Source organism: Olea europaea, unplaced genomic scaffold (genome assembly GCF_002742605.1).
Source record: "Olea europaea var. sylvestris unplaced genomic scaffold, O_europaea_v1 scaffold2032, whole genome shotgun sequence".
Taxonomy (NCBI): Eukaryota; Viridiplantae; Streptophyta; class Magnoliopsida; order Lamiales; family Oleaceae; genus Olea; species Olea europaea.
In genome coordinates this window covers 104,224-120,581 of record NW_019238219.1, presented here as the reverse complement: position 1 = coordinate 120,581, position 16,358 = coordinate 104,224, and the positions used below count along the sequence as shown (strand labels likewise).

Here is a 16,358-nt window from a genome sequence, read left to right as displayed (position 1 = left end):
TTTTTCCCACAAACCTAAAATTATGTTTTGTGTGTTCGAAGAAGAAATCGAAGGAAAAGAATGGCGTACGCAGCGATGAAGCCAACTAAGCCTGGGTTGGAGGAGCCCCAGGAGCAAATTCACAAGATCCGTATCACTCTTTCCTCCAAGAATGTAAAGAACCTCGAGAAAGGTATAGTAGCACTGTAGCAGGGTCTTAATATGGTTGTGCAATTTGATCATGATCTGCAATTTTTTCTGTTACTTGATAGATTACTCTTGTTGAATGCGCTTTGTTTTTAACTTTTATATGCAGGTAATTAGTTAGTTTTCTTTTTTGTGGCTAAGATTTAGTCTTTGATTTCCATTGTTGCCATGTTATATAAATTTATTGCTAGCATTTGTTGTTTTGAGTAATCTATGTTTTAAGCATTTAAAAATGCTTAAAATTTTGAGCACTTTTTAGTTTTGGATATGCATTGCTAATTTGTCAATAAAGGGTGTATAATATCACTCATGAAACTAATTCTGTTTTAGATAGTTACTAGGTTGTCCTTCACTGGGTTTTGTATTCCCATTTGATGACTAGCAATTGTTGTAGTTATTGGATAGGATCCAATATATGGGGAAAAGGATTTCCATCCTTAGCGACATGTATAGTTGTGGTTATTATATAGTTCCTGATGATAATGATCTTCATAATTGTCTAATTTGATGCTTCCTTGACTTATTTTCATTAACAGTCTGTGCTGATTTGGTTCGTGGCGCTAAAGACAAGAGGCTCAGGGTCAAGGGACCAGTGAGAATGCCTACCAAGGTTCTTCATATTACTACCAGGAAGTCACCTTGTGGTGAAGGTATTACTTCCTCCACGAGTATAATAATATACTTCTCTTAACATGTAACTATCCTAATATGGTATGCTGCTCGGCAAAATGATGTTGGAGTGTAAATTTTTGAAGCTGTGTGTTAAGGACCAATCAAGCATGTGAAGGGGGATTACACATTAATTTTAGTCAATTATGATTACTAAATTGTTGTCTTTTCCTTAGAATAAAAGCTTGAATATTGCAAGCATAATTTCTAATTTCCTAAGTAGACGTTATTGCTTTTTTTACAAGAAGTTGTTCAGCTATTTAATAGCTTGAAGCCATGAATAAAAGTATCGAATTATCATTGTCTTCAACCTTGTGTTGATTTGGGAGTTTTATTGGTTTTCTTGAATTAACCAAACAAAGGAGGTTTAGGATCCCTCGAAGTATCCTACCAAAAACTATCACAATAGGTCATCAACGAAAAGACAATCCTTGTGCATTACCCGTTAATCAACTTATCACTAGATCTCAATTGAGGGGAACTGACAACTTGGTATCAGAGCCATAAACGTCTGACCATCGCTTGGATCAATTGGAGAAGGAGGTTGGCTCGTTATCTATGGGTCAACACAACTTACAACAAGCCGTGAAAGCTAGTGAGGAGCGTCTTTTACAACACATGGAGACCATGTTCAATCGCCTTGCAAAGCGCGGTGTAGGACATGAAGATGATGCTAGTTCCTCTCGTGACAACCGTTGTAGTTAATCGGGAGGAAGTTTAATTGGGCCCAAGATTACCAAACTAGATTTCCCACGCTATGATGGCATGGATGATCCCACAAGTTGGATTTGTCGAGTAGAGCAATTTTTCGGCTTTCAAGATACGAAAGAGGTAAAGAAGTTACCTATGGCTGGCTACCATTTGGAAGGAGATGTTCAATTATGGTACCAACGATTCAAAATGCGCGGAGAGGGAGTAAATTGGGAGGTTTTCAAATATGAGTTGCACTTGCGTTACGTCCCTTCAAGATACCAAAATTTCTTTGGTGATGTCACCAAGCTAAAACAAATAAGTAGTATTCGGGATTACCAGGTGGAGTTTGATCGTCTATTGCATGGGGCGGGCTATCTCACCGAAGAACAAGAAGTTGGGTATTTTGTAAGCGGGCTGCGGGAAGCAATTCGAGTGGATGCTCAAGCTTGTAAACTTGTATCCTTGTCAGCGGCAATTGGCCTTGCACGACTCATAGAGTCTACGAGTCACGCTTGCATGAGTAGCGAAGAGGAAGCTATGTGGAACCACGAAAGGCTCCAACTACCACCGAGCCACCACAAATGCCTTCGGTATCTCTCACTTGAGCACGCACCCCAGCCATTAAGCGATTGACTCCAGCAAAATTACAAGATAGGCGAAGTCGTGGACTTTGCTTTAATTGCGACGATAAGTTCTGTAACGCCCCGAATTCTCTAGCAACCCGGAACGTTACCAAACGTGAATTGATTAATAAAGTGCTTGAGGCAAATACATTTTAATATAACGAGGAATTCAGTAAAAATTGAACAACCTTAACAAAAGGTAAATTAAATTAAGTAACATATGCGGAACAATTTGGAATCATATCTTTTATCAAACATTAATAAAAGTAGTTCTAACAAATAATAAAAATAGGACTAATTGAAAGTTATGACGTGACTCACAATTGAGTCTAAATTTAAAAATAATAATAATCAACTGTTATTAAATGTTCTAGTGTTTCTAAAAATTAAAGTACTTCATGATGGAGATCCATTGGTCCAATATGCATCTATCCACCGCCGTCCAGCATACTAATTTCTACCTGAAAATTGTTAATAGAGAGAGATGAGTATAACGAATTATACTCAATGAGATGTTTGCTACTCCACATTCAAAGCAAACGTGAAATTATGCATAAATTCTCTTACCAACATAACATGAGAATTATCACACCATGACAAATGATAATTCAAGCAAGCGCTGCAAATAACGTGAAGGCTAAATTGTGCCTTAAACTGTTTCATGATTTCTCCCAAAGGAGCTCTGAACTGAAGTAATTAAATCCATACATAACAACGTATTTGAAAAGATGTGGACAAACCACTAATAGCACTGAGCATCTCACCTTACGTAATGAATCTTGTATCATAATATGCACTTGGAAAGCAAATTGTGGGAACTTGTTTGCTAAGATTTTTCTCTTGGTTGGTTGTAAAATTGAATAAAATATAGTAGACTGCTTTGGGTATAAAGCGTTAGTAATATAGAGGAAAATTTAGAGAGGAAGAGAATAAAGTATGGTAGAATGCTTTAGGTATAATGTCATATATATAGTAGACTAAAATACGGGGCAGGGACCGTAGGGTAGTCACGCTAAGATTGGAATTCTAAAATTTCCATCCACTTTTCTTAGAAATTGGTTTGGACTCCCAGACTCCTATATAATTTGATTGGAGATTGACTATTTGTTTTGATAAGTTCCAAATCCAATACAATTTTAATGAGGAGACCCAATGACTGCATATCATGTCAACACGTGGAAAAGTAAGGCAAATTGGTCTCCTAATTGCATATATTATACAACACACTGATTACGTTTTAATCAATTATCTTTAAGTTTCATAATTATTAATACTTAACATATTTTATTCCTAATGGCCGAGAATTGCAAATTGTATGGATAGTAAATAAATTAGAATTTCATTTACACCTTGATTCTTCCATTGATTCCATCTTAATTCAACTTATCCAAAATATCATTTTCTTAATCCTAATATATATAATTAATTATTATCTATCAAAGGAGTCCAATATTGATATAGTAATTTAGCTCGAATTAATAACTAATATTATTAACTAAGTAGTTTTCTTAATTGGCTATAACTCAAGTTTAACGAATCCAAATTGAATTTTTCTTGAGTCCATAATTCGTCATTTATTACGAGCTTCAAAATGAGCCCAATATTGATAGGGTAATTCTAACTCCTTCAATAATTAACTATTTGGCCTATTTAATAAAGGTATAAAATCTGAAACTTATTTTCACTTTGGTCCCTCAACTATAAAGATATTCACATAGATCCAAATTAACTATAGAGATAACAAATTAACTTGTATAAGGACTTAACTGAACATTGCATTCCTATTAAATAAATTAATGCTAAGTAAAAATTTGGGATTTTACAAGTTCTCTCCTAGTCACCGTTGTGAAAGGTTATTTCTCATTGAGCGGATTTTTCCTTGTGATGAGCAATTAGAGGATGAAATCGTGGAGGATGAAGAAGGGGAAATTCTAGAAATAAGCTTCCATGCTATTTCTAGAAATTCAGGACCACAAACAATGCGAGTTATTGGCAAGCTTAAGGAATCGGTGGTTACAATTTTGCTTGATACAGGTAGTACACATAACTTCCTCAATTCCAATTTGGCTGCTCAATTGGGAATATATTCCACAAAAAATGGGGACTTTTCTGTGCAAGTAACGGACGGTTACCAAGTCAAAAGTAGTGGACTATGCAAAGATGTTCCTATTTTTGTGCAAGGAATTACATTCTACATTGATCTATTCCTTTTACCATTGGAGGGGTGTGATGTGATTTTCGGAACGCAATTATTTAAAAGTTTGGGTCCTTTTACATTGGATCTCAATGAATTTTGGATGAGATTTAATTGGAATGGCAGAATGGTAGAGTTACATGGGATTCAAGGACCTATCAAAAAAATAGTAATTGACAAAGAATTAAGGGGACAACTTAGAAAAGGCAAGAGAGTTTTTTGTTGCAACTACATTCTTTTTGAATTCAGGAGCAGTAACTAAAGCCATGAATGGGATCCAAAATTCAAATTTTTGGCCATTATGAATCAATACACAGCAATCTTCCAAGAAGCCCAATGCTTACCACCTCAACGCTCTGAAGACCACAAAATTCCGTTAATGCAGGGGGCCAATCCAATTTTAGTCAAGCCTTATAGGTCTCCCCATTACCAAAAAAATGAAATTGAAAAAATGGTGAAAGGGCTCTTATCATCAGGTGTGATACGGCCTTGCACAAGTCCTTATTCTCCTCCAATACTATTTGGTTAAAAAGCATGAAGGATCGTGGCGACTTTGCGTGGACTATATCACCGTTAAAGTTAAATATTCAATTCCTGTCATTGATGAGTTATTGGACGAGTTGAAAGAGGCATGATTTTTCACTAAGCTCGACTTGAGGTTAGGCTACCACCAAATTCGTATGTATTCTGGTGATATAGAGAAAATAGCCTTTCGAACACATGAAGGCCACTAAGAATTTTTAGTCATGCCTTTTGGCTTGAATAATGCTCTCGTCACTTTCTGAAGCGTAATGAACGAGGTATTTTTTGATGATATACTCATTTTTAGCAAGGCATGGGAAGAGCATTTAATCCATGTAAGGCAGATGTTCCATGTTTTGCAAGCTAATCAATTTTTTGTCAAGCGGGAAAAATGTCAATTTGGACAGGAAAAGGTCAATTACTTGGGGCATTTAATTTCGCATCACGGGGTTGCTATGGATCCTGAAAAATATCTGCTATGATGACATGGCCCAAGGCAACTACATTAAAAGGGTTGCGTGGGTTTTTAGGCCTCACCGGTTATTACCGAAAATTTATTCACCGTTATGGAGTTATTGCCCAACCTTTGACAAATATGCTCAAAAAAGATTTGTTCAAATGGACAGCGACTGCGGAGCAAGCATTTGAAGAATTGAAAGGCGCCATGACTTCCGGGCCGGTGTTAGCACTTCCGGACTTCTCTCGACCTTTTGTCGTGGAATGTGATGCATCTGGTGTGGGTCTACGTGCAATACTTGTGCAAGATGAGCGACCAATTGCATTTTTTAGTCAAGCATTGCATTGTAAGAATTTGGCATTATCCACATACGAGAAAGAAATGCTTGCTTTGGTTAAGGAGTACAAAAATGGCGCCCTTATCTTTTGGGATCCAAATTTATTGTTCGTACTAACCACAAAATTTTGCAATTTTTATGGAGTCAAACCATTACTACGTCTACCCATCAGAAATGGTTAGTGAAGTTCTTGGGATTTTATTTTGAAATTCACTACAAAAAAGGAAAAGAAAATTCAAATGCAGATGCAGATGCCTTGTGCAGAACATTTGAAATCCATATATGTGCCATATCTTCCCCTATTCCTAATTGGGTGGATCCCATTAAATCAAAAATTATGGCTAACTCTCAACTGTGGGATTTAATGGAGAAAATCAAGGAAGGTGAGGCATTGGGGCCGTGCCTATACAAAGAAGGGTTTATTTTTTTCATAGATCAAATTTATCTATTCTCCACTTCCTATTTGATTCTCCCTATAATCAAGGAATTCCACTTAAGCACTCATGAAGGGCTCCATAAATCTCTTGACACGATTAGATCTATCTTTTGCTGGAAAGGCATGAAAGCACACATAAGGAAATTTATTCAGGAATGTGAAGTTTGACGAAGAAATAAAGTGGACCAAGCCAAACTTGTCGGCTACTCCGCCCTCTCCTAATACAACATGTCTGGGTAGATATTTCCATGGATTTTGTGGATGGCTTGCCAAACTCTCGAGGTAGTTCCACCATCTTTGTGGTAGTGGACCGCCTCTCTAAATATAGTCATTTCATTCCCATTAAACACCCCTACACAGCTACCACCATTGCTCACATAATTTTTGAGCAAGTATTCAAACTCCAAGGCATGCCTGGGTCCATTGTATGTGATTGTGATCTAGTTTTCACAAGCTCCTTTTGGAAAAATTTATTTCTTTTGCATGACATCGAATTCAATTTTAGTTCAGCATGCCACCCACAAACGAATGGTCAAACCGAGGTGGTTAACAAGACGTTGGAGATGTACTCGAGGTGTTTCACATTGGTCAAACCGAGGCGGTTAACAAGCCTAAGGAATGGATAGCTTGGCTACCATGGGCAGAATATTGCTACAATACCGGGGTACACTCATCCACCAAAAAATCACCATTCGAGATCGTATATGGTCGTGAACCTCCCAACTTGCTGGTATATGTTCATGGCACCTCGTGCGTGGATTCAGTTGAGAAATTCTTACTGGAAAGGGATGTGGTGATTAGAGATTTCAAGGCAAGTTTAAAAATTTCTCAAGAAAGGATGAAGAAATATTATGATGCGAAGCGAATAGAAAAAAGTTTTGAAGTTGGTGAATATAGGTGCCTAAAATTGTGTCCTTACCGTCAACTATCTCTAGCACAACGAAAAAATCTCAAGTTGAGCCCCAAGTTTTTTTGTCCCTTCAAAATTCTTTCCAAGATTGGATCAGTTGCTTATAAATTGGAATTACCAACCGAATCAAAGCTTCACCCAGTTTTCCATGTTTCTCTTCTTAAAAAAAGGATTGGAAATCAGGATATTATCTCTCCTACTATACCCGAAATGCCCAGTGAATCTGCCCCCCACCCACTCTCTCAAGCCATTTTGGAGACACGCACAAAAGGGGGAGAAAAAGAAGTCTTGGTTCATTGGCAAAATCTCTCACCTGCTGAGTCAACATGGGAGAACCTCGCAGAATTGAATGCACTCTTTTCCTTGAGGACAAGGAGATTTTTAAGGATGACGGAGTTGTTAAGGACCAATCAAGCACATGAAGGGGGATTAGACATTAATTTCAGTCAATTATGATTACTAAATTGTTGTCTTTTCCTTAGAATAAAAGCTTGAATATTGCAAGCATAATTTCTAATTTCCCAAGTAGATGTTATTGCCTTTTTTACAAGAAGCTGTTCCGCTATTTAATAGCTTGAAGCCATGAATAAAAGTACCGAATTATCAGTTTTCAAGCTTGTGTTGATTTGGGAGTTTTATTGGTTTTCTTGAATTAACCAAACAAAGGAGGTTTAGGATCCCTCAAAGTATCCTACCAAAAACTATCACAATAGGTCATCAATGAAAAGACAATCCTTGGTCATTACCCGTTAATCGACCCATCACTAGATCTCAATCAAGGGGAACTGACACTGTGGTGTATTTTTTATTTTTATTTATTTATTTATTCTCTTTGATGGATGTGTATAGCTAGGTTTATCGGTTATTTGGTATAGGTTATTGCTATTTGATTGTGCTTATGCCTCGTAACTGCGTATTCCCTTGGATAAAAATTTTGGCCACCTACTGCACAAATATTTTGTAGGAGTAAAAGGTGAACACCGTATTTGACTTTCTTATCTTCGCCACAATGCCTTATCTTCAATGTGTATAATGTTGACTCATCGAGGTATCCAAAATATCACTGATTTTGCACAATTTCTATCTCTGCAATTTAAGCTTGGGGCTTGCAGCCAACAAATACACCAGTTTGGACCGCTCACTTCCAAATCAACAATCAATCCATTTATAAATTCAGTGAAGTTTCTGTAAAGAGATTAATAGAAGAATGATCAGTGAAAAGATAAAATTCGGTCAGAAGTCCAACGAATTAACTATTGTTTCATGTCAAGCCCAAAACCAAATCTTGTTGATTTTTACTCCAACCAAATGTCATTTTGAAGGTTTAGTATGTTGTGATGTGGAAGTCCACTTATGGTTGTTTCGTTTGTCAATACATCTGATTAATACTGAAGGTTTGAGAAGATGGCCTCGTGGGTGGTTGCAGCGGCGAGAAAGTGATTTGTACTAGGAGGTTCATGGGGACAACACTGGCTTTTGAAGCAGTGCTTCATTAGGAGAGGATTGGCAGGTGGTAGCAAAGTGGTGGACGGGATATTGGGTTGGTTACAGTGTCCAAATGACTGGTATAGGAAACAAGCTTTTTAGTGCACTAGGTGTATATTTAAGTAGGGGCAATTTTGGAAAAGTGCTTAAATATTTTTACTATGGAAGTGGTCATTTTCATTGCAAAATCCAAAATGGTGGAAGAATTCCAATCGTTTCAAAATGGAGCATTTTGCTTTTTGAGGCTTCTTTATTATCGCCTACTAGAATCAGTCGTAACTTTTTGTTTTATAGAGGATCTATAATGCACCGACATGGACACGTATGTCTGACACGACGCACATCGAACATGTAGATAAGCAATTTTTTTTCAAAAAAGTACTGATACGATATGTCGTCGACACATTGATTAAATTTGATTTTTCACTAAGCTCGACTTGAGGTTAGGCTACCATCAAATTCGTATGTATTCTGGTGATATAGAGAAAATAGCCTTTCGAACACATGAAGGCCACTAAGAATTTTTAGTCATGCCTTTTGGCTTGAATAATGCTCTCGTCACTTTCTGAAGCGTAATGAACGAGGTATTTTTTGATGATATACTCATTTTTAGCAAGGCATGGGAAGAGCATTTAATCCATGTAAGGCAGATGTTTTTTTTTTTGGTTGACACTTGCTTTTTCTGTTTGCTGTATTGGGCGGCTTGCTTCTGTAATTATCTGTTGGTTGTACTAAAAGTTCATTGCTGTTAGGATTGAGAGGTGGATTGTTGCTTTATAATCTAGATCATCAACATGAGATATAATTCTCAGAAATATTAGGGAGCATTATAAAATATGATGTCATGAGTCTCACTGTTTCTGGATCATCATTGAAACTCCATGGTCGTGGTGCTATTGATTCTTGGTATCTTGTTTTGAATTTTTATTTTATTTTTTTAAAAATTGATTCTCAGGTACTAACACATGGGATAGGTTTGAGCTCCGTGTACACAAGCGCGTGATTGACCTCTTCAGCTCCCCGGATGTGGTTAAGCAGATTACCTCTATCACAATTGAACCTGGTGTTGAGGTTGAGGTTACCATTGCTGATTCTTAGACTTGACGCGCCTTGTCTCGGATGTATTTCTATCGTTCGTTAGCAGCAAATTCTGTGCTAGATGAACTTGCATTTCGACCATAGCTGGGTATTATAACAATGTTATGATAGGAGTTTTGCTATACAGTTTTGGATGTGAATGGGAACTTGGTTATTTTATGTTTACTCTTTAGACCAATTAATGCATATTACTTTTTGAATGATCTGATAATTGAACTGTAGCATTATTTTATATCAAAATGATTAATTTTTTGTTTGATTCATTGTTTTCAATTACTGTCACTTGCCCAGGAATACATTAATGATAATTGATATGTTAAAAGAGTGGACATACTAAACAAGATTTTCGTATCCTTAACTCTCTCATTCCCATCAAACATGGGACTAGACATTATATTGAATTGGGCTCTTTAAGTCTAAAAGTTGACAAGCCAATCAAGTATCTAAAGTTGCATTTTGCACAAATTTCATCATCAAAGTTTCGGCTGAAATCATGTTTTGTTGCTGAAATTTTCTATCAATCATGTCAAATAACAAATATAATGCTGCTTCTTTCTGTTGCATGATTTGATCTCTTTCGGCTAATATCTTCTTTATCGATAACATTATTAATACTATTTTCAATTGACCAGAACTATTAGCATATTTCATTGAAATTTTAATTCAACTAAAATCAATTTTTTGACCGTTATTTTACTATTCCAGTCGTTATTTTTGAATTCTTCTCTTATAAGTAGGACCAATTTTATCTCTAACGGTCAAAAAATCAATTATCAAAATCCCTACCAAACAAGCATTATATATTAGGTATTAGGTGCAAAATTCAAATTTTTATTATAAATTGCTTTTGTAGGAAATCTATTAATGAGAAAATATATCCTACAAAAATAATGGATTGGGAATTGAAATGTAAAATAGAAAAGATTTGAGAACTCGTTTGCTACTAAGTAAATAGATTCGGAATCAGTACCATAGTTTTCCATATTTGAAAAAACGTATGTTGGTTTGGGCAGCTTGTTTGTAAGCAACTTGATCATAAGAAATTTGGACTTGGACTATGTTTCAATTTTAAGCTTTACTTTTAAGTAATCCCAAATCAAAATATTTACTTTCGAAGATCATTAATTTGAAATATTGATTCTAAGTTTAAAATAAATAAATATGATTCACTTTGAATTTTTGTAGGAAGTTTTTAGCTTAATTTCTTCTTCATATAAGTTATAATATGTAGTTTTCAAATGATGTTCTGATAAACCAAAACTTTTCCTAATTTTTTGTCATAGTTATCCACTTTCAAGTGAGTTATTGACATGTAATTATTAATTTTTTGTTAGAACTTTTATTTTCATTTTAAAGCAGTATTTTGGTAAAATTTGTGTTATGAGAATGAAATTTGGAAGACAGTACGATGGGCCCGGGTAGTTAAGGTAGGCCTCTGTCCAGTACAGTTGCCGACCCAAATAATTAAGGCCCACTTTACTCTCCGTCCCAACTTCACCTCCACTGAGGGCGCGTGATTACCACTGCAAAGAAAACTGTAACACTGTCAGAGCACTCGTGTTGATTTTGATTCGTGTTCCCACGTAAAAAGAGGAATTTGAGAAGTGGGTCCCACATATCACTCTCGTACTGGGCTGTGTTGATGGGCCCCCATATTGAGACTTTTAGGTTTCCATTTACCTGAACAAAAATCAGGTGCAGCGCCAATCACTCCGTGATTTGCACCATCTGCTATTTACCACTCGAGTGATGCGAAAACTTTCAGTAATATCGAAATATGCGTATTATTTATGATTTTTGAATCCGAATTAAATAGCAATTTCTAAATATTTTGAGCATGTCAGACCTCCGATATGTTCAAAATTCATTTTTTCCTTTTTTTTTATCATACATTTTTAAATAAAATAATATTACATTCAAATTCAAATTTTTTTAATCACATATCCTCTATTAATCTACCATTCCAAAATATATTTTTTACAAAAAATGGGACTCGAACATGCTCTTAAAATATATGTCAATCAAAAAGTCATAGGAAGTATTAAGTATCTTATACTTTGGGAACACTATAAGTTTTTCCTACATACACGTCACTAGTTGTGTGGCAATTAGGCAATGAGACTCATACTTCATTGTTCATTGCATTAAAATGTATCACAACTTCATCGAACAAAGAAAGACAACATTGTTCTTACTCGTCACTTAATAATGGTATTAATTTTACAGTAATAATTTTATAAAATTAATTAGATGAAATATCCAAAAGCAATTATGAGTCTCAAAAGCTCTTTTGACTTCTCAGAAGTCATATCAATCGAGCTTAGAAAAGTTCGTATAATATTCTTGATATAATCACATCCTATTGGGCACTTATACATCGTGATGCACATTTCATTAGCTCAAGCCTCACCTTTTAAAGCATCCACACTTCAACCCCCAAATTCTACGACATTTGGATCTAAATTTGATAATATTTTACCCTATTCCATCTGATCAAATCCATGAAAGAACATTTTGTGGTGGACACTAACACTCCCAATAAAAAAGTGACCGTGAGTTTAAACTTGTTATCGAAAGCAAGCCCAAACATCCAATGATGAATAGAAGTAATTTAGAGAGTGTTAGCCTTTTTGCTTGGTAGTCCATTTGTCTTTGAGACTTAAACCCATCTTTTTATTGTCGTGTTTACTTCTAATTGATTTGTATTAGGCTCGTTTTGAATCCTAATTGGACTCAATTAGAGTGTGTTATACTTGTTCTTCATTTGTGGAGGTTTTGACTTCGTCATCCTCTCTTGTATGCAATTTTCTTTTTCTATTACTAAATACCCTATTTCATTTGCGAGAAGTGGTAGTGCGCTTAATGCCGTAATGAGTCCCCAAACATGCACGTCAGATTAAACAGGTTAAATTCCTTACATGGGTGATATAGTTTGGAGCAACGGCAAAAAATTTCTCCCTTAATTTTATTTAACATATAGTAATCATTTTAAATCTAGAGCTTGTTTGATAGGATTTTAATAATTGATTTTTTTGACTGTTAGAGATAAAGTGGGTCTTACGTGTGAAAAAAGAATTTAAAAAATGATGATTGGTGATATAACCAAGTTTTGTTCCCGACGTATATAGACCCGAGGACTCGATTTCGTCGGTATGTGTATCAAAATGCTCGGGACATATGTGTTCGGGTATCCCTATATGCCCGGGCTATTAACCCGAAGAGTTATTCAACAATCATTGGACATGTCATCGCGATTATGACCTACGACAGCGCCTTGTCCAACGAGAGATTTGTTCTAACTAAGAATCCTCAATTCATGTCTCCTATGCCCAAAAAAACTCTATTGGTATCACAGTTATACCTCAATTCAAACTCCTATCTCGTGTAGGACTCATTGGTGTAAGATTGCAAAATCAAGCTATCCTACTATAGGTGCAATACGGAATCCTAATATGAACACACCGCCTACCTTTATAAATACAGAACCCTGGGCCATTATTCAGGTAGGTTTTTCTCATTGTTCTTCAGCACATAGCCTCACGCATATATTTCCCCTTTCTGACTTAAGCATCGGAGGGGCGACGAGAACACACCTCGTTGCCTTTGTTTCAGGTATCGGAAGATCACGTTCGTGCTCCTTATCAATCATCAAGTTCGAAAAATCTGCAGGTACGATTTTTGGTAGCATCATTGGCGCCATCTGTGGGAAACGCTACCAAAAGCCATGGTAAACACACGTTCAGGTCTTCCACTAGCAAGCTCATCTGCTCCAAACCAACCCCCTCCTGAGGATATCCCTATTCCTCAAGAGGAATCATCAGAAGTGCCAGAGCCCCAGCCGGCATTCGTCACTGCTGGAGCCTTTGAAGAGCTCAGACAACAGGTCGCCAAACTGACTCAGCTGCTAAGTCAAAGAAATTCGCATCCGTCACCTACACCAGCACCCCAGGGGGGTTTTATGGCTGATGCTCGAGCTCGAGCTCAAACACATGCCCCTGACAATGGCGGAGCAGGGGCCTCGGGTATACCACATGTGACCTCGGCCTCAAGATCAGTGACCATGGATTCCGGGGAACTCGCTAGGATTATTTAGGAAGGAATTACGGCGGGCCTACTTCAGGGCAACAAAGGGACGACAAGATTCAGTCCCAACACTCCATTTACTTCCGAGATATTAACATTCCCCTTGCCAGACAGATTTAAGTATCCTAGGATCAAAGAATATGATGGGACCACCGATCCAATCAATCATCTGAACATATACACGGACGTCATGAATCTACAGGTTGCACCAGATCAGGTGATGTGCAAGGCCTTCCCGCAAACTTTGACGAATGCTGCTAGGGATTGGTTCTCAACCTTAGAGTCCAACTCCATAGCCTCATTCTCGGATTTGGCGGACAAGTTCTCCGCTTTCTTCGCAAGCAGCAAACGCATCAGGAAGACAGCAGCTTCCCTCATGCAACTTAGAGAAGGGCAAAATGAGACCCTACGTGACTTCATGACCAGGTTCAACAAGGAAAGACTTCAGATTCCCGACCTACGCATAACTGCAGCAGTTTCTGCCCTCACATATGCCATAAAGTGCGAGGCTTTCAAGATGTCTTTATCCAAAACTCCGCCGAAGACAGTCACCGAGCTTCTTACCCGAGCTGAGAAGTACATAAATATGGATGAAACGCTGAACCCGAGAAAGGTTGGACCATCCCATGACAGGGTCGAGCATAAGAGACAGCATGACCCGAACCCCCGTGAAGAACAATATCGGAAAAAACAGAGGCAGGAGGTTCCCCCAGCGCCGTTCACACGTTTAAATACGTCAAAGACCAATTTATTGATGGAGATCAAGGATATGAAGGAACTGAAATGGCCTGTCAGAATGAGGTCACCACCCGAATCCAGGGACATGAACAAGTACTGTGAGTTCCATCGGGATCATGGGCATACCACGGAGAACTGTAAGGCCCTGCAACGGGAGATTGAAGCTCTTATTAAAAGAAGACTTCTGAGCTCCTACGTCGGTAACAAAAAACGCCCGAGGAATGATCGTGGCAGGGAAAAAGACCTTGAGGCAAAAAGGGATGGTCAACCCACTGCTGGAACCATCAATATCATCATTGGAGGTATTGCCTCAGGAGGAGACTCCAACAGTGGAAGAAAACAATATGCCCGACGATATGCCTTGGCCTCTGGGATGCCTCAGGAAAAGCTGGAGGATATTACTTTTGGGACCGGAGACTTAGAAGGCGTATCACTTCCACATGATGACGCCTTGGTAATCTCAGCGATTGTGGCCAATTTTAAAGTAAAGAGGATCTTGGTTGACAACGGGAGTGCGGCCAATATACTTTCACAAGAAGCTTTTGCCAAAATGGGTATCTCATCTCAACAGCTCAAAGCAGTTAAAACTCCTCTCTAGGGGTTTGGGGGAGGAGTCATCACTCCAGAGGGTGTCGTCGAGCTTCTACTAACTTTGGGTTCTGGCCAGAAACAGGTTACGGAGATGACATCTTTTCAAGTGGTACGTGTCTCAATGGCCTATAACGCAATTCTGGGAAGACCACTCCTAAACAAGATTAAAGCCATTGTGTCCACCTTCCACCTAGCCATGAAGTTTCCAACAAGTAATGGCGTTGGGGTTGTCCGTGGAGACCAGACAGCTGCCTGACAATGCTATGTTGCCAGCGTTCGGGAAATAAATAACGACGTCATGCAAATCCCGAGGATTGATCCCGAGGACGGGCAACAAGTCAGACTTGCCCCTGTCGAAGAATTGATGGAAATTGAGCTCGAGCATGATAAGAAGGTGACTATTGGTCGGGATCTTAACATCACCCTAAAGACAGAACTTGTTGGTTGCTTATCTCGCAACATTGACGTTTTTGCCTGGAAGGTTGAGGATATGTCAGGAATAGACCCTAAAATTACAGTCCATAAGCTTAACATTAGCCCAGGGGCCATGCCAGTAAAAAGAGGAAAAGACAGTTCGCCCCAGAGCGTCGGGAGATCATCCGCGAAGAAATTAACAAACTCATCAGTGCTCGGTTCATTCGGGAGGTCCAATATCCCGATTGGCTTGCTAATGTTGTTTTAGTAAAGAAGGCCAATGGTAAGTGGAGAGTCTGCATTGACTTCACAGATCTTAATAAAGCATGTCCAAAGGATAGTTATCCCCTACCGCGGATTGACAACTTGGTGGATAGCACGTCTGGACATAAGCTATACAGCTTCTTGGATGCATTTTCTGCTTATCATCAAATCCTCATGGCCGAGGAAGATCAAGAAAAGACCTCATTCATGGTCGATTCCGCCATATACTGTTATAAGGTCATGCCTTTCGGTTTGAAGAATGCAGGGGCAACATACCAAAGACTCATCAACAAAGTCTTTGCTAACTTGATTGGAAGGAATGTGGAGGCGTACGTTGATGACATGGTGGTCAAAAGCAAACAGGTGGACCAACATATTTCAGATCTTGAAGAAGTGTTCAACACCTTGCGAAAGTACGGAATGAAGTTGAACCCCGCAAAATGTGCATTTGGCGTGGCCTCGGGCAATTTCTTGGGCTTCATGATCACTCACCGGGGGATACAGGCCAACCCTGATAAAATACAAGCACTAGCGTCTATGGAATCACCAAGGAACAAGAAAGAGGTACAGAAGTTGACTGGTAGGGTAGCAGCCTTGAACAGGTTCATGTCCCGAGCATCGGACAGGTGCTATCCCTTCTTCAAAGTCCTCAGAGGAA

General features: G+C 38.2%; 2 protein-coding genes across 2 annotated transcripts; both read left to right on the top strand.

Annotated features, from left to right (window-relative positions):
• Nucleotides 1–12: 12 nt before the first annotated feature.
• Nucleotides 13–9,821, top strand: LOC111379768 (40S ribosomal protein S20-2). The gene is made up of 3 exons (XM_023003208.1): nt 13–172; nt 723–836; nt 9,468–9,821. The coding sequence occupies exons 1-3, from the start codon at nt 61–63 to the stop codon at nt 9,608–9,610; spliced, it is 369 nt and encodes a 122-aa protein (XP_022858976.1). The 5' UTR covers nt 13–60; the 3' UTR covers nt 9,611–9,821.
• A 3,513-nt stretch (nt 9,822–13,334) lies between these two features.
• LOC111379774 lies at nt 13,335–15,278 on the top strand. The gene is made up of 4 exons (XM_023003214.1): nt 13,335–13,643; nt 13,704–13,910; nt 14,016–14,885; nt 15,030–15,278. The coding sequence occupies exons 1-4, from the start codon at nt 13,335–13,337 to the stop codon at nt 15,276–15,278; spliced, it is 1,635 nt and encodes a 544-aa protein (XP_022858982.1).
• The last annotated feature ends 1,080 nt before the right edge of the window (nt 15,279–16,358 follow it).